General features: G+C 38.9%; 1 protein-coding gene across 1 annotated transcript in view; it reads right to left on the bottom strand.

Moving 5' to 3' along the window:
• LOC138811665 (zinc finger protein 420-like) overlaps nucleotides 1-18,752 on the bottom strand; it is a 99,605-nt gene that overhangs the window by 64,081 nt on the left and 16,772 nt on the right. The window contains 1 exon segment of the mRNA XM_069999367.1: nucleotides 1,420-1,562. Coding sequence (XP_069855468.1) covers nucleotides 1,420-1,562 — 143 coding nt within the window.

Here is an 18,752-nt window from a genome sequence, read left to right as displayed (position 1 = left end):
ACACCATTTAGTTGTAAAAACAAGATCTTGTTCCAGGTTTTTTAGGCTGAATTTACTCCAGATTCCTGATGCAGTGTGCATAGGACACGTGTACCGCAAAAGTGCCATGATGGGGTTCTAGAGCAATGATTGAATTGAAAAGCTCAGACATCCTGGCTCTTCCACCCACACTGAACATTGGTAACTCTCCAGAGAGGCAGGATAGAGCCCTCATCTCAAATGGCCTAGCCTGCCAGTGTGGCTCAAGAGGTTCTGCAGGGAGGGCATGGAGATGTTGGTTCCATAGGAAATGAATGAGCTGGGAGCACTGGCTCATGGAGAGCAAGATGGCTCACTGGCATCTTTATAACCCAACCCCACACAGAGTATCACATATGAACCAATCAGAGAGTAGCTTCTGATAGGATTTCTAAGCCACAGCAATTACACCATGGTTGGAAGTTGCACTCCAGATTAATTCAAATAGTGGATTTAACCAAAAGTGATAGGATTAAAGGGGTGACAGTATGTTGGAAATGAACTTGACAACTTCAAGGTGGGAGTGGGAAGGGATAGTAGGAGATAAAGAAAGGAGAGGGTAATGATGTTCAACAATAAATGTACTCATTACTTTACACGTGTAACTATAACTCCTTTGTGCTGCACTTTTACAATACAATAAAATGAAAATGAAAAGAAGAGCACCCAGCCCAGTCTTGATATAGTCAGAGAAATAGCTATTTACCATAGAACCAAATAAACATAGTAAGAATGAGAAGGCACAGGCCATAGAAAGGTGGGTAACATAGCAGGAATTGCCAAAACTTTTCACTCCTGTCAATACTCAAGGACTTAACTCCCAATTAAATGAAAAAGATTGATAAGTTGAATCAAGAAACAAGATCCATCTATCTGTCTTCAAGAGGCACACCTTGCCCACAGAAATAAGTATCCTGAATATGAATGGGTAGAATAAATTCAATCAAGGAAATACTCCCAAGCAGGCCAGAATAGCAATACTAATATCAGATAGAATATATTTCAAATTATAATTAGTAAGAAGACTAAGAAGGCCATGACATACCAATAAATGGACCTTTCCTATGAGAGGATATAATAATCCTAAATAGCTATACCCCAAATGAATACCCCCTTCATCAAACAGATACTACTTAACCCGTAATATGCACAGATCCAAACACATTGATTTTTGGCAGCTTTAACAGACCAAAGTCACCTACAGATAGATCATCTGTGGTTTCCAGATCATCTTTCCAACAGTGATATACATTATATTCTAGATTGTATAACCATTTACAATAATATGCTCAAGGTTGGGAAGACAGTCTTCTGGAATGCTACATCTAAATAACATAAATATTCATATATTTACGAAAAACAAAGCACATGACCTTACAAGTTAATGTGACTTTTGCTCACCCAAGGACACAATGTTACAGTAGATCTCCAGCATTACATCTCTATACAGGGTCCTCTGAGCAACGTCCAGGTACTGCCACTCCTCCCAGCTGAAGTCCACAGCCACATCATCAAATGACACTAGCTTCTGTAAGGACACATTTCTGTCAAGTAATTAGCCCTGAGTCATGAGAACACGAAGGCTGGAATTTCATTCGTCTACAGGTATGCATTTTATATTATATAAAAATGTTTGGAGCTTGAAGTGTTATCTATACAGTGGGAGAAAGAATGATCAAAGTAGAAATGTTTGCCACTGTATTAACTTGGTAATTAAAATACAAGGTTTCCTGCTGGGAAGGTGGCTCAGTATTAGAGTGCTTGCCTAGCATGTATGAGACTCTGGGTTTGATTCCTCAGTACCACATAAGCAGAAAAAGCCAGAAGTGGCTCTGTGGCTTAAGTGGTAGCGTGCTAGTCTTGAGCTGAAGAGCTCAGGGACAGCACCCATGCCCAGAGTTCAAACCCCACAGACAACAAAAATAAAAAAAAATAGTTTCCCAAAGGAGGAGGCTGCAATGCTTGGTAAGAAATGTATGCATTATCCTGCCCATGTAATTGTAGCCCCTCTGTACAGTATGTTCTCAAATAAAATAAAATCATATTAAAAAAAAATTAAAAAATAAAAAAATAAAAAAATAAAAAAAAATAGTTTCCCTAATACATCACCACACATTTCTAAGGAGATAATAATCTGGCATGCCCACATTAAGTCTAGGTAGTAAAAGAGTATGTTTAGCTTACTTTGATAAAATTTCCTATGTATCAGGGTGACAATGAAGTAAACAGGAATCTTTTCTTGCATTTTCATATTCTGCCTCACTTAAAAAGTGCTCTCACATGGGCTGGGAAGGTGGCTCAGTGGTAGAGCGCTTGCCTTGCATGCTCGAGGCCCTGGGTTTGATTCCTCAGCACCACATAAGCAAAAAGAAAAAAAGCCGGATGTGGCGCTGTGGCTCAAGTGGTAGAGCGCTAGCCTTGAGCTGAAGAGCTGAGGGACAGCACACAGGCCCAGAGTTCAGGCCCCATGACCGGACCAAAAAAAAAAAAAAAGTGCTCTCACATAAGCAAGCACAACACATTCAGGATATTATATCGAATATATACCATATTCATCAACCTATGAAAAGCAGTGTTCATGTGAATGTAAAAGAGAGTTAACAGTACTCAAGAAAGTAGCTAATGACTGATTTGGACATTTTAAGATTTGACTTAGCACATAAAAATATTTTTGTTAACTGTTTTTGTTATTAAAATTTTTATAGTAGCATTGACTTTTATTTATTCATGTTAAGTCACCTGAAATGATATCTGCTGCATTTAATGCTCATTAATGTAAATGGCTGAACAAACCCACGGATGCCCAATATCTCATGGTTATAGTCAACACAGCCTCATTACGACTCCCACAACAGTACTTTATTTTGTAAACTGTAACCTACTATTACTTCCTTTTTCCCTCCCCCCCACCCCCCAGCTTCAAATGCACATGATAAAGAGGTTTAGTTAGGGAATGTACATGGAAAATAATAAAAACAGCTTTCCATTTACAAAATATACTCCCCATACTGATTAATTCAGGCAGCTAACTGGTTTATGAAACTTTATTGAAGAAAAATAAATCAATTACTAGCAGAGCTATCCATCACTTATCTAGTAACAACTTGCATCATTTATTCAGTGCTATATTAAGCAGTGTATTGGAAGACCGTTTAACTAATAGCTCCAAGCCTCCTAAGAATTTAAATGAAAATTACAAAATGTTTGACACCCTATTTTGAAATACAAAGGGTGTTTGACTTCTAATTTCCACTCTCTGGAGAAGAACAGCTCACATCTTTATTGACCTGTATAAAATACACCACATTTTCTGTTCTGCTGATACTATAAATTCAATATCAATTCTCCAGCCACATCAGTTAGGAGCATAAAGTACATGTAACCTCAAATCTCTAACAGTGGAAGGCTTCAACAAGAATGGATGCTGCTAGAATGTTGTTTCCTTTGATGTGACAACTGAGAATCCAGCTCCCGCCCCCTCAGGTGGCTTCTTCATCATGTTAGAGTAGTGAGGAATGGTTTTGTTTCATAATCAGGTTAAGAGTGAATATAGGTTGGGTGGGGGTTGTGGGGCAGATGGGAAGGGATGGGAAGGGGAAACAAAGGAGGAGGCTACAGTATTTTCACAATAAAAAAAGAAAAGCACACAAAAAAAGATAAAAAAGAGTGAATATAGGAAGTAGTGCTGTAGCGCAAGTGGTAGAGCGCTAGCCTTAAGCTGGAGAGCTGAGGGACAGCGCTCAGGCCCAGAGTTCAAGCCCCATGACCGACCAAAAAAAAAAAAAAAAAAAGTGAACATACTGGCTGTATAATACAAATGCTGAACTTTAAAAAAATTTTTGAGTCTTGGGCAACTGCTTTCTTGTAACTACAGTTTAAGTCTACTCAGATGAGAATCTAAATGAATGGAGGGAGGGAGCTAAGTGAAAAATAAAATTTAAAAGAAAAGATGACATCTAATAGGGGAGCAGCCAGATAAGAAATCAAAAAAGGAACAGTAGTTTCAAGTTCATTCCAGCTATAATGCAGGTTATTCTGACTTTTAGGTATCATCACATGACATACTTTTAATTCTATTTCCAAGATACTCTGTTGTATTTGTCTCTGTCTGTTTTATTGTCCATGCAATCTCTAGGATCAGATCACATAGCAGTAAATAAATGGATAAACAAACTTTAGAAATAGTTAAAGCAGGAGACCACTGTGACCTTAGAATATCAAGACAAATACTGTCAATATTGTTAATATTTGGATGCTAAATTCTTGTTGTAAACGCAACCTCAGGTGGTTTGTTGGGTAGTCTGTAGGAAAATGAATTGTTAAAAAAATACACCTCCATGATATGGGCTGTCATTACATAACAGAATATAAGAGAACATTATTCCTTATTAATCCATTTCAACACCATACTCTGTGCTTTTCTCCTGGCTCCTCACTATCGAAGGATCTGTCCCAAACTCTTGATTATCCAGGTGGCTGGGGAAAGACTATCTTCATCTTACACTGGCTTTCCCAGACACAGGCACAGAGGGGCCAGGGGCTCATGGAGCAGTGGCCGCAGCCTCCTCCCCATGCAGCAACTGATGCTTCCCCAGTCTGAAGAAATTCTAATGATTGAAATGTGGTCATAGATACCCTGATACTTCCTTCCTCTGTAAGAACTGCTACATGAACTTTTGTGAACACTGCATACCTCCTACAATAAGAAATTTAGGTGGCAGAGGAATAAAATGTTCCTTGACTACAATTGCATTTTATCAATCTTTTATTGAAGGATGGAGGCAAAGGGCAAAAGGCTTATGGAACATTAAAAAATGACAAAAAAAATTGTGAAATATGACCACAGCACAACAGAGAATAAAAAGGATAAAAAGTGATGCTACCTAAAACCTACAGAAGGAAATTTTAAAAGTTGGAATGAAATATAGTACTATTTTGTTTTGCAGAGGCTAAAAGGAAAGTCTTTTGATTCCCATTTTGAACCCCATTACAAAGGAAGAATGGCCAACGATCATCCTATCAATCCAGCCATGCGTGACAATACTAGTGGTGAATGCTGACTAGCACACAAAAAAGGAAATATATGTGTCAAGTGTTGAAAGAAAATAATCTTCAATAGATAATCCATTGGGTAGCGGAACTCTTCAGAAAATGTAGATTGGAGATATTTAAATGGAAAGATAATTCATTAATAACACATCTGCATTTTAAGACTGTTACAAAAAATTATCCTGCTTCAAAAGAATAAGATGCCAACATGCATGTACACATAGGACAAGGTCATTAAAAGGAAATCTGTAGAACATATGTTAGATTTTAGGTAATCTTTCTGAAACAATTCATGGAAGAAAAACTAATTTATTAAGATTCAATACACAAATGCACAAGTGTATTATACACAAAGTATTTGCACTAGGCATATGTATCAATTAATACTTTACTTGCTTGATAAATATGAAGGCCTGAGACCAACGAATTAATTCTACCAAAAGAAAATAAAAAGGCAATAAATTTAGGGCTGGGAACATGGCTTATAAAGAGTGCTTGCTTAGCATGCATGAAGTAATGGTTTTGATTCCTCAGTACCACATGAACAAAAAAAGCTGAATGTGGTGCTGTGGCTCAAGCAGTGAGTGCTAGACTTCAGGGAAAGAAGCTTAGAGAGAATGAATGCCTGAGATCAAGGAACTGTGCAAAAAAGGCCACAGAATTGTAATTTTTTAATCTTCCATTACTATTGGAAAAGTAATACTCCTCTAATTTATAAACATCAGGACAAAACATCAGCAGGAACATACATATCACTGGCATTATTTCAAACTAAATGCTGTTTATAAAGTACTGCAGTGTTAATTTTACGAAGACTAAAACAATGAGAGTAATTCTCAAGACAAACTTCCTAGGAAAAAATGAGATATAAAGCTAGGTTATAAACACATTACAGTTAAGTAATATATTTCTAAAAATCTATGAGTGAAATAAACACAGGGAAATTAGCATGGATATGGGAGAAATGTACATTATCACTATGTTTTATAGGCTATGAAAAGCAGTCACTTTGTTACTTCGCCTTTGCACTAAAAACAAATGCTTTTAACTATGTATGATCTATTCACAGGTATATTTTCTGGAGGGTGGGGGAAAGTCAGAACTCCAGGGAAACAGGGAAAAAGTAGAGCAGTGGAATTCATTAGACACTAATAAAAATAAACTATACAACTCATGATTAGAGAAGGGAGGGAGGAATTGTGAGGGAGTAAGGCAAGGAAGACACTCTGTGAAAGAAAATATACTCATTACCTGACTCATGTAATTGTAATCTCTCTGTATCTCTATAACAATAAATTAAATTAATTATAAAACAATCCTTCCATGTAGTTGTGCTAGCCTAAACTGTTTGCTTAGTGAAGAAAATATACCAGTTACAATAGTTACAACTATTAGAAATAAAATACAAGACTTAATTTGAAACGTGAAATATTGGAATTGAGGTTGAATATTAATTCTATATAAACCAGTAACAATAATCTTGTTTTAGTATCGAATTAACTGTTAGTATTAAATGTTCAGGTAAGAAAAAAGCAAATCAAAACAAGTGCTCTAGCTCAAGACTGTTATCAGACACTAGCTACTCAAGGAGGCTGAGGTCTGGAAGCCAGCATGGTAGACAACTCAAATTCATTTGAAATTTTGGAGTTGAGGTTGAATATTAATTCCACATAAGCCAATAACAGTATATGCTGGTAAGAAAAACAAAAACAAGTGTTTCAGGAACGAGAATGTATCCTACTTACTAAGGAGGTTGAGGTCTGGAAGCAGCCTTGGTGGACAACTCAAATTAAGTCGCTAAAAACAGATTGGAGGCATGGTTTAAATGAGTGTGTCAACAGCGATTGAGGAAGCTGACTGACTGAGTTCAAGATCTAGTACTAGCACAAGAAAGCATGGTTGGGGCTTTGACACTAATTGTGGCAACACAGTAAGTCCTCAGACATAAAGAGAAATGAAAATGAATGGGGTGGGGAGAGGAGAAAAAAGGGGCAGAGAAAAGAAGAGCTGACAAGACAGTAGTGGGAAAAAAGGGAAAAAGAAGGGAAGGGAAAGGAAAAGAAGAGAGGAAGGGAGGAAAGTTTCATGACATTAGACTTGCCAGTGACTCATTTGATAGGACACCAAAAGTGTTTAATACTAAACAAAATCAAATTTAGTGCATATAATTAAAACATTGTATATCAGAAAGCGTGATCAACAAGGAAGAGAAAGCATGGTATTAGTTTTTCTCTAAATAGATTACTAACCACAGTGAATTAAAAACATAAAAAAATGGGGCTGGGAAGGTGGCTCAGTGGTAGAGTGCTTGCCTTGCATGCCTGAGGCCCTGGGTTTGATTCCTGAGCACCATATAAGCAGAAAAGGCCGGAGGTGGTGCTGTGGCTCAAGTACTAGCCTTGAGCTGAAGAGCTGAGGGACAGCACTCAGGCCCAGAGTTCACATAAAACAAAATCCTATAATTAACCACACCCACCCCCTTCCCTCCTCCCCCCCACAGAAAATCTAATTTAAAAATGGAAAAAACTGAAGAGACTTTTCTAAAAAGTATACAGGTAGCTCATTAAATATAAAAAAGTTCAATGTCAATAGTTATTAGAAAAATTCAAATCAAAATGAAATATCTACTTCTTCATACACACTTTTAAACAAAAACAAATATGTTTCCAAAGTCTAACAACTGTTGGGAAAGATATGAAAATAAAGTGAATTTTGATGCATTTCTGGCAGGAATGTAAAATAATCAACGATGGTATGGAGACTTCTAAAAGAACTAAATATAGAATTACATAGGAATAATAGGTTCCGGGAAGATGGCGGAGGAGAAGCTGGAATCTGAACAAGCTCTCGCATAGAAAGTAGTATTAGAGTTCCAGTGAACAGTCCCAAGCCAGAGAATCACACCAAATGTGCCATCACAGGACAGAGAGTTAGACAAGAGAGGGGAAGCCAAGGAAACGCATCAGCTGCCGCTCCGGCGGCGGGGCCGCAGCGGCGACCACTGCCGCGGAGTCATACCTGAGACACAGAGAGTCGAGGACGAAGGAGCCAGACGCAGCAGACGAGCGGATTCTACTTAACACCAACAAGAACTGACAAGGAGCGAACATCTTCATCCTGCTGTTTGCAGACCAGAGACGACCCAGGATCCAAGACTCGGCGTGAGTACAAGCCCGACATCCTCACTCCTCAGGGAGCAGAGGAGGGAAGGCCACCCCTTCCCCCCCCCAGCACCGGTGATCTCCATCTTGGATACCGACAAAGCTCGGAGGAGCTGCTAGCTCCAGCTCAGGCCTTGGAATAAAATGAGTCATTTAGCAGGTCACAAGAACTTAACGGCAAAGTGACCTGCCAGACTCAGCTCCATCCAGGGAAAAGTCACCCAGCTCAGGCGCCAGCCATCGGAGTGCCTTGCCTCACTGGGTAACCAGAGCCAGAGGCTGCCCCTCCCTCTAGCAGCCACCACAATCAATTGAAAAACAGAAACCCTGAGAATGGCTCCAGGCTGGGCGCTGTGAGCTTTATCACAAAATAGCCCCAGGGAAAAGCTACTGTTTGTTGAAAGGCCTCAACTCTACCCAGAACCTAGCCTCATCACCACATCCCCCTCTTTTGTGACTCTCAAAGCAGACCACCCTCCCAGAAAACTAACCTGGGAGGGGGATCTCAAAATCTTGGGTAAAGCAGAGCATTTTTCTGCCTCTTCCAACCAACCGACTTAAGAAACCAATCAAGCCACAGGACCTCAAGCTGACCAGAGACTCCAACAAGAGACTGGTTGCAGACAAAAGGGAGATACAGGATTCTTCCCACTCCTCCCCCCCCCAAAAAAAAAATCAAAAGACTTTTTTTTCTTTTTTTTTTTCTTCTTCTTCTTTTCTTTTTTTTTTGCTTGTTTTTTGTTACCTTATATATATATATTTTTTTTCCCTTCTAAAACTTTTATTAATCTTTAATTTTTGCCTCTTCTGAAAAAATGATTGTTTTCCAGTAACTTTTTTTTTTCTCATCTTATAATTTTTATTTTAGGAATACGTGAATGAGAGTTTTCCTTTCTTTTCTTGTCTTCTTTCTCTTTTTCTTTCTTTCTTAATTATCTTTTTGTTTTTTATCTAGCTCTACTGAACTTCTGATCTTTTCTTCTCCCTTTCCCATCCTTAAAGCTTTTCACATCTCCTCTATGTCCCTCCCCTTCTCTGAACATATTCACATTCCTCTCTAAATAGACGGTCTTTTAACCTCTATAATAACATTAATTTTTACGTTTCTATTCTTTTTCTGGTCTCTCTTTATTCCCCTTTCCGTCTCTTCTTTTTCTCTCTCTCTCTACTTGCATCCTACCCAACCCATTTCCTGCACTGTGATTAGGACATAGTTAACTCTCCCTGGGCCTCCCCACACCAATCTATTCCTATTTTTTACCCACATCTCTCCCTAATCCTAATAATTTCTGGTTTTCCAAATTCTTTTCTGCGGTTTGAAGTACTTTAACATATAGTTGTTTGATGTTGAATAGATGTATCTGTTGAACTAGATTGTATCTGTAGACTATTGACTGTACAAATGCAAACTTTGGTTGATGGTTGCCTTAAGATAGTGTTCTAGCACAAAACTGGTGCAATCTTTATCTCAAATGGGCCGAGTAAGCCGGAAAAACACAAGAAAAAATGGCAAATTCGGGTATCTCAATTCCCAACCTTGATAATCAGGGATTAGAACAGATAAAGAATAATCCAGAGGAGAGTTCCCAAATAGCTCTACAAACACTAATAGCAAACATGATAAATGAGAAGTTTGACAATGTACAAAGGACTCTGTATGAGCGTGATAGGGAGAGAGAGGAGGCATCCCAGAAGTTTATACAGGAATATCATAAGCATGAGGAAGCTTCTCAAAAACTGATACAGGATTTGCGTGAACAACTTGAGAATACTCAAAGAGAAAGGGAGGAATGGCGTGAGCAGGCAGAGAACACTCAAAGAGAACTGCAGGAATCCCACAGAAGAGAGGAAACTAATCAAAGAGTAATTCATGAATTAAGAGACCAGGTAGAGAATACACAAAGATCACTAAAGGCATTCATGGAATCCATTAACAAAGAGCTGAAGGAAGTCAGGGAGACCACAAAGGGAATGCTGAATGGAACCCAACAGAAGGAATGGGAGTCCAAAGAAACCATAACCAATCAACTAAGTGATTTGAGAACAAACACTGAACACCAAATTAAGGAAGTAAAGAAATTCATACAAGACCTAAAACAGAGCTTCAACAAAGAACTTGAAGCCATCAAAGCTGACCAATTAGAAGGAAAAGAGATAAAAAACAAAGTAGAGAGTCTTGACAGCAGGTTAGATCATGCAGAAGATCGAATCTCAGGGATTGAAGACAGCCTAGATATTATAGAGAAAGAACATACAACCATCCAAGACAAGTCCAAGAAATATGATAGGTCTATCCAACACCTGGAAGACACCATCAGAAGGCCCAATCTAAGGATAATGGGTGTAGAGGAGCACCTAGAAACAGAAGTTAATGGTCTAGGAAATTTGTTTAACAGGATCCTAGCAGAGAACTTCCCAAACATACAAAAAGATAGGCCTATTTAGATACAAGAAGCTTTTAGAACCCCAAATAGACCAGACCAGAATAGGACATCCCACCGTCACATTATAATCCACACAGGATCAACCCAGACCAAGGAAAAGATCCTTAAAGCTGTCAAGGAGAAAAGGTTAATCACCTATAAAGGGAAACCAATTAGAATTACCTCAGATTTCTCAGCAGAGACAATCAAAGTAAGAAGAGCCTGGAATGACGTATGCCATGCCCTAAAAACAAACAACTATCAACCAAGAATACTGTACCCAGCTAAACTCTCCTTCATAACTGAAGGCCAAATAAAAACCTTCCATAGCAAAGAAAAATTGAAACAATACATCTCCACCAAACCAGCCCTGCAAAAGATTCTTAAAGATGTCCTACACATAGAAAACCAACAAGAACGCAACAAAGGCCAAGAAACTGCACCCAAACTGAGAATCCAAGAACCTTAGGAAGAACCCAGTTTTCACAGCCCCCAAGAAGGTGGATAACATGGCAGGAACTCCCAAATACCTCTCAGTCCTATCTCTTAACGTTAACGGACTGAACTCTCCAATTAAGCGACATAGACTGTCTAGTTGGATTAAAAAACAAGACCCTTCTATCTGCTGCCTGCAGGAGTCACATCTTGCCCGTAAAAACAAACATATTTTCAAGGTTAAAGGCTGGAACAAAATCTACCAAGCAAACGGCCCTCATAAACAGGCGGGAGTTGCAATCCTAATATCAGATAAAATAGACTTCAAATTAAAATTCGTGAGAAGAGATAAAGAAGGTCGCTACATACTAATTAAAGGATCTCTCCTTCAGGAGGATATTACAATTCTAAATATCTATTCGCCAAACAATGGAACACCCAAATTTATCAAAGAAACACTACTTTCCCTCAAATCCCAGATAGATCCAAAGACATTAATTGTTGGGGATTTTAACACACCACTCTCCCCACTAGATAGATCAACTCGGCAAAAACTCAACAGAGAAACCGCAGATCTAAACAGCTGCATAGATCAACTAGACTTAACAGACATTTACCGAACATTTCACCCAGCAGCATCAGAATACACGTTCTTCTCAGCAGCACATGGAACGTTTTCTAAAATAGACCACATTTTAGGCCACAAAGCAAACTTGTCTAAATTCAGAAACATTGAAGTTATATCTTGCATTCTCTCTGACCACAAGGGAATAAAATTAGAACTCAACACCAAAAGCCACCAAAGAAAGTCCGGTATCACATGGAGGCTGAACAACACACTGCTGAATCATGAGTGGGTCATGGAAGAGATTAGAAAGGAAATTCAAATGTTCATGCTATTCAACAAAAATGAACACACAAATTACCAGCTCCTCTGGGACACAGCAAAGGCAGTACTCAGAGGCAAGTTTATAGCTCTGAGCTCCTACATCAACAAATTGGAGAGATCGGAAACTAACAATTTATTGACACATCTAAACCTCCTTGAAAAAGAGCAGCAAGATAAACCCCAATCCAGTAGACGGAAAGAAATAATCAAAATTAAATCAGAATTAAATGAATTAGAATCCAAAAAAACTATAGAAAGAATCAACAAAACAAAGAGTTAGTTCTTCGAAAAACTTAACAAAATTGACAGACCCTTAGCAAACCTTATCAGAAAAAGGAGAGAACACACCCAAATTAATAAACTCAGAGATGAGAATGGAAACATCACCACGGAAACAACCAAGATTCAGAACATTATAAGGGAATACTTCTCAAAACTTTATGCTAATAAGTTTGAGAACTTGACAGAAATGGACCTTTTCCTAGCAAATATTGACATGCCAAAACTAAACCAAGATGAGTTAAACCAGCTTAACAGGCCCATATCAAGCATTGAAATAGAAACAGCAATAAGAGACCTCCCAGCTAAGAAAAGTCCAGGACCAGATGGTTTTACAGCGGAATTTTACAAGGCCTTCAAAGCAGAGCTCACACCAATACTCCTCCAACTCTTCAATGAAATTGAAAGAGAAAGCTCACTACCGAACACATTCTATGAAGCCATCATAACCCTCATCCCAAAACCAGGCAGGGACTCATCAAAGAAAGAGAACTATAGACCCATTTCTTTGATGAACATTGATGCAAAACTTCTCAACAAAATTTTGGCCAATCGACTTCAACAATTCATCCAAAAAATCATACACCATGATCAAACAGGATTCATTTCAGGGATGCAAAGCTGGTTCAATATACGCAAATCCATTAATATTATTCATCACATCAACAGGAGCAAGAATAACAACCACATGGTTATCTCAATAGATGCAGAAAAAGCATTTGACAAGATCCAACACCCCTTTATGATGAAGGTTCTGGAAAAATTAGGAATCCATGGAACATTCCTCAATACAATAAAGGCTGTATATGACAAACCTACAGCCAGCATTATTCTCAATGGTGAAAAACTAAAGCCATTTCCTCTTAACTCAGGAACAAGACAAGGATGCCCACTCTCTCCACTTCTCTTCAATCTAGTATTAGAATGCCTAGCTACAGCAATAAGACAAGATGCAGACATAAAGGGGATCCAAATAGGGAAAGAAGAAATAAAACTCTCCCTCTTTGCAGATGACATGATCTTGTATTTAAAGAATGCCATAGACTCCACTCCCAAATTACTCAAGCTGATTCAAAACTTTGGCAAAGTAGCAGGTTATAAAATTAACCCCCAAAAATCAATGGCTTTTCTATATGCCAACAATGAGAAAAGTGTGGCTGAAATTAGGAAAGCAACTCCATTTGTAATAGCCCCACAAAAAATAAAATACCTAGGAATTAACTTAACCAAAGAAGTGAAGGACCTCTATGATGAAAACTTTAAAATCTTGAAAAAGGAAATCAACACAGAACTTAAAAAATGGCAAAACCTCCCATGCTCCTGGATTGGCAAGATTAACATCGTGAAAATGGCAATACTTCCCAAGGCTATCTACAAATTCAACGCGATACCTATCAAAATTCCACCCTCATTCTTCAAGGAAATAGAGGAGGAAATCCAAAAATTCATATGGAACAATAAAAGACCCCGAATAGCAAAAACGCTCCTCAACAGAAAGAACACTGCTGGAGGAATATCAATACCAAATTTCAAACTCTACTATAAAGCCATAGTAATCAAAACAGCTTGGTATTGGCATAAGAACAGACCTCAGGACCAATGGAATAGAATTGAAAACCCAGAAATGAACCTACAGACCTATAGCCATCTAATCTTCGATAAGGAAGCTAAAACAATAGAATGGAAGAAAGACAGCCTCTTCAGTAAATGGTGCTGGCAAAATTGGTTAACTACATGTAGAAAACTAAAGCTAGATCCTTATATATCACCCTGCACCAGAATCAACTCCAAATGGATCAAAGACCTTGAACTCAAAGCAGACACTCTGAAAACATTACAGGATGGAATAGGAGAAACCCTAGGTCTCCTTGGCTCAGGACGAAATTTTCTGAATAGAGACCCGGAAGCACAACAAATCAAAGAAAGGTTGGACAAATGGGATTGCATAAGATTGCAGAGCTTCTGCAGGGCAAATGACATAGCTGGCAAGATCAATAGAAAGCCCACCGATTGGGAGAAGATCTTTACTAGCCATACAACGGACAAGGGTCTCATATCTAAAATATACTTAGAACTCAAAAAATTAAACCACCCAACAACAAATCCTCAAAGAAACAACTGCCCAATAAATAAGTGGGCGAAAGACTTAAAGAGAAGCTTCTCTGAAGAAGAAAGAAGGATGGCCAATAGACACATGAAGAAATGTTCAACATCCCTAGCCATAAAAGAAATGCAAATCAAAACAACATTGAGATATCACCTCACTCCAGTTAGAACAGCAAAAATCAAGAACTCTAACAACAACAGATGCTGGAGGGGATGTGGACAGAAAGGAACCTTACTTCATTGTTGGTGGGAATGTAAACTTGTTCAACCACTTTGGAAAGCAGTATGGAGGTTCCTCAAAAGACTTCACATAGATCTCCCCTATGATCCAGCAATCGCACTTTTGGGCATTTACCCAAATGTTTACAAACAAGACCACACTAAAGCTACCAGCACAACTATGTTTATTCCAGCATTATTTACCATAGCTAAGATATGGAACCAACCCAGATGCCCCTCAGTAGATGAATGGATCAAGAAAATGTGGTATATATACACAATGGAATTCTATGCCTCCATCAGAAAGAATGACATTTCCCCATTTGTTAGGAAATGGAAAGGTTTGGAAAAAATTATATTAAGTGAAGTAAGCCAGGCCCAAAGAAGCATAGGTCCCATGGTTTCCTTTATTTGCAATATCTAGTATAGGTATGAGTCAAGCGGAAAAGGTCAGATAATGTGATGTTAGGAAAATGAACCCTTAAATATGTATTTTAATGTTTTCGTTTCTTTCATGCATGTGTTTCTAATGCATTTATAAGATTATTTCTTTGTTGCTTTGTATGTCCCTCCCCCACAGTGTAACCCCCGCTTTCAGTATATTTGATGTCAGTATAACATGTGGAGGAGATGGGGACAAACAAGTCGTTTAAGGATTCAGGTGGACTTGTTGCAACAATGAGAAGTACAAAATGTCATGTCAAAACCAGCCTTACAATGTCGGTGTGGGGGGGGGGAGGGGGGTATAATAGGGTGAGGGGAGGGGGGTAAAATTGGGTGGGGGGAGGGGGGAGGCGGGGAAGGGAAGTGAAGGGTAAACAAATGAGGAGGCTGCAATGCTTGGTAAGAAACGTATGCATTATCCTGCCCATGTAATTGTAGCCCCTCTGTACAGTATGTTCTCAAATAAAATAAAATACAATTAAAAAAAAAAAGAATTACATAGGAATATGGTCTAGCACTTCTATTTCTAGATTTATACCAATGGAAGTGAAAGCAGGGACTAGAACAAATATTTGGAGAATCACTACACAACAACAACTCACAATAACCAAAAGACAGAAGCCTGGAAAGAATAGATAAATGTGTTTAACAGGAAGAAAACTTTAATACATTTTACAGCAGGGATAAATCTTGAATACAATAAGCTAAATAAAATACACCAGGCATCAAGTATCAGCCATGCTATGATTTCCCTTACTGCTCTTCCATGGATCAACAAACTCACAGACCCAGTAACTATAATGGTTCCAAAGACTGGTAGGAGCTGTGTATTTAATGATTTTTACAGCTTCATTTATGGAAGGTAAAAAATGCTGTAGATGGATGGAAGGCATAACCATAAAACAATGTGGCCATATGTAATGAATGGTTAATGTAGCCAAAAAGGATGGAATATACCTATACTCTCTGAATTTGGGATTACCAGCCAGCCTAGGCTACATAAAATTTCAAGAGCAAGCTAGACTGCATAGCAAGACCTGTCTTCAAAGGGAATACGGAAAAATCAAACCATAAGAAAAATGTCAATTCTAAGAGCCAATGCAGCAAAGGAAAATTTGTAAGAAAAACTAGTTCCCAGACACAGCATTCGAAGAAAAGTAAAAAGTGAGAGACAGATGGAGGAAAGACAGGCTGGGAGAAAAAAAATACAGAAAGAAAAATAGATACATAAAGAAAAATACAAATAAGCAAAGCTAGAGAGCAGAAAACAAAGATTGAAACAAAATAGTAGGGGGAGGGGGGAATCTTGTGAGGACACCTTAGAAAAAATAGAGGGATTTCTAGAAAAATCATAGACCGTATCATCGCCTATAGCCTAAGTTTCAAGTAAGAAAATGACCATGAAGCAGTCCAATAAGGTATGAAGAGTAATTTAAGTACATATTGCTTACTTACTCAGTCCTCTAAAACATTCAAAGGTGTGTGTGACCAAAGACTTCATTAAGATAGTTCAATGTTACTTATGAGGATGGGATCTCTGACAAGTTGCTAGGGAACCTTCATCTTCCATTAGATATCACCTCCTCTAGGTTACTGAATCACATAACAGTGTGAATACTTTTTCTTACATAAGAAAAACTAGAAACAAGGTGAAGCAAATCTGCACTTAACATAGACAGAATGTCAGATTTTATAATATGCTAAACCTAATAGCCATCTTTATGTGATTTATGAACATGTTCCTGAAGCTGGATCTGTTTTTCTGTTTTTAAATCTTGGACACTTTTAAGTTCATAAGATGGAATGTAATACAAAATGAGAAATAAAATGCAACTCACCAGAGAGTCTTTCATTCTTTCTTGCTGTTGACAATGAACAGAAGATGCAGGAAGCATGGCTGGGAGAGAAGGCAAATGAGGTAGTCAGGAAAGAACCTGTGTAATTTTACTGAAATTTTCCTGCTCGAAACATTATACATGGGAGGAAAGGCCTTCTTATGGGAGAAGAATCTTTTATGTCTCAAGTAAAGCATCAAACTCTCCACTAAAGACAAATCCACAGTCCTTAGTTGCTAGATACTGTTAGCCCAATAAGCTTCTTTCCCATAGCTAAGCATGCTCCTTCCCTTTTCCACAGCTTGGCATGCTCCCTTCCTGGTCAACACTAGGCAGTTAATAATCAGCCTCCCGTGCCGGGCGCTGGTGGCTCACGCCTGTATCCTAGCTACTCAGGAGGCTGAGATCTGAGGATCGTGGTTCAAAGCCAGACCGGGCAGGAGAGACCGTGAGACTCCTATCTCCAATAAACCACCAGAAAACTGGAAGTGGCGCTGTAGCTCAAGTGGTAGAGCGCTTGCCTTGAGCTGAAGAGCTGAGAGACAGCGCCCAGGCCCAGAGTTCAAGCCCCATGACCGACAAAAAAAAAAAAATAATAATAATAATCAGCCTCCCTCCAAGCCCCCTTTATCTTGAGATGGCACTCTTCTGGGGTAGCTACTACGATATAGGGCAGCAAGAACTCCATAGAGTGACCTTAAGGTCTGGGCAGCTGCAGAGCCCCTTATCTACTATTTGGGTAAGCAGCCATAAATCCTAGTCCACCATGATGGATCCCTTGGTCCACATGTCCACACTGGGGTTTCCACCTCCTAGCCCCGAGTTTTATAGGTCACCGCAAACAATAGCCGGTACTTCTTCTCATTCTTCACTTGTGAGAAGGGGTCTTGCCAGTTCCACTGCTGTCAATAATACTTTCTTTGTTCTTTGTACCTGGATGTTTGCATGGTTCTCTTGCAAAGTCTAATATACCCTAACAGATAGTACAAAAGCAATTCATTTCTCCATTAATGTACATACAGAATTAATAAAAACTGATGTTCCTACAAAAATAATTGAATAATCAAAAAGTCACATCTTCACTAAAACTAGCCATTACTCAAATACACTTAGAGATGTATGATCTATTATTCTACTAATGCAAAGATATCCTAGGACTCCACTGAGCATTTGTATTCTAACATTCATTTACATATTTAAACACCATGGAGAACACGAATATTGTAACTCAGTATTTTTCACCTAAATTTATAGAGGGAAAATGTACACAACAATGATAATTGTCAAATGGCACATTTCCTTGTATCCAAATACTCAGAGCGCCCTCATGAGGGCAGAGAATCAAGGACAGTTCTGATTCCTGGAGAGTTGTCAGATTGTCTGAAGAACTCTTGGGCTTTCAGTGACCTTGAAGGTAAATTAAAAAGGCTTAGGGACAGGCACTGGTGGCTCATGCATGTAAACCTAGCTGAATCAGGAGGCTGAGATCTAAGGATCATGGTTCAAAGACAGCCTGGGAAGGAAAGCAAGTGGAATCTTATCTACAATCGACTACCCAAAACCTGGATATGGAGCTGTGGCTCAAGTGGTAGAGCACAAGTTTTTTTTTGTTTTTTGTTTTGTTTTGTTTTGTTTTTTTTGTCGGTCGTGGGGCTTGAACTCTGGGCCTGGGCGCTGTCCTTCAGCTCGTCAGTTCAAGGCGAGCACTCTACCACTTGAGCTACAGCACCATTTCCGGTTTTCTGGTGGTTTATTGGAGATAGGAGTCTCACGGTCTCTCCTGCCCGGGCTGGCTTTGAACCACGATCCTCAGATCTCAGCCTCCTGAGTAGCTAGGATTACAGGCGTGAGCCACCAGCACCCGGTAGAGCACGAGTTTTGAGCCAAAAAACTC

The sequence above is a fragment of the Dipodomys merriami genome, unplaced genomic scaffold (assembly GCF_024711535.1).
Source record: "Dipodomys merriami isolate MVZ:Mamm:240054 unplaced genomic scaffold, mDipMer1.0.p SCAF_547, whole genome shotgun sequence".
NCBI classification, from domain to species: Eukaryota; Metazoa; Chordata; class Mammalia; order Rodentia; family Heteromyidae; genus Dipodomys; species Dipodomys merriami.
Note: the sequence above shows the minus strand (reverse complement) of the source record. Positions and strands in the feature narration are given on the sequence as shown.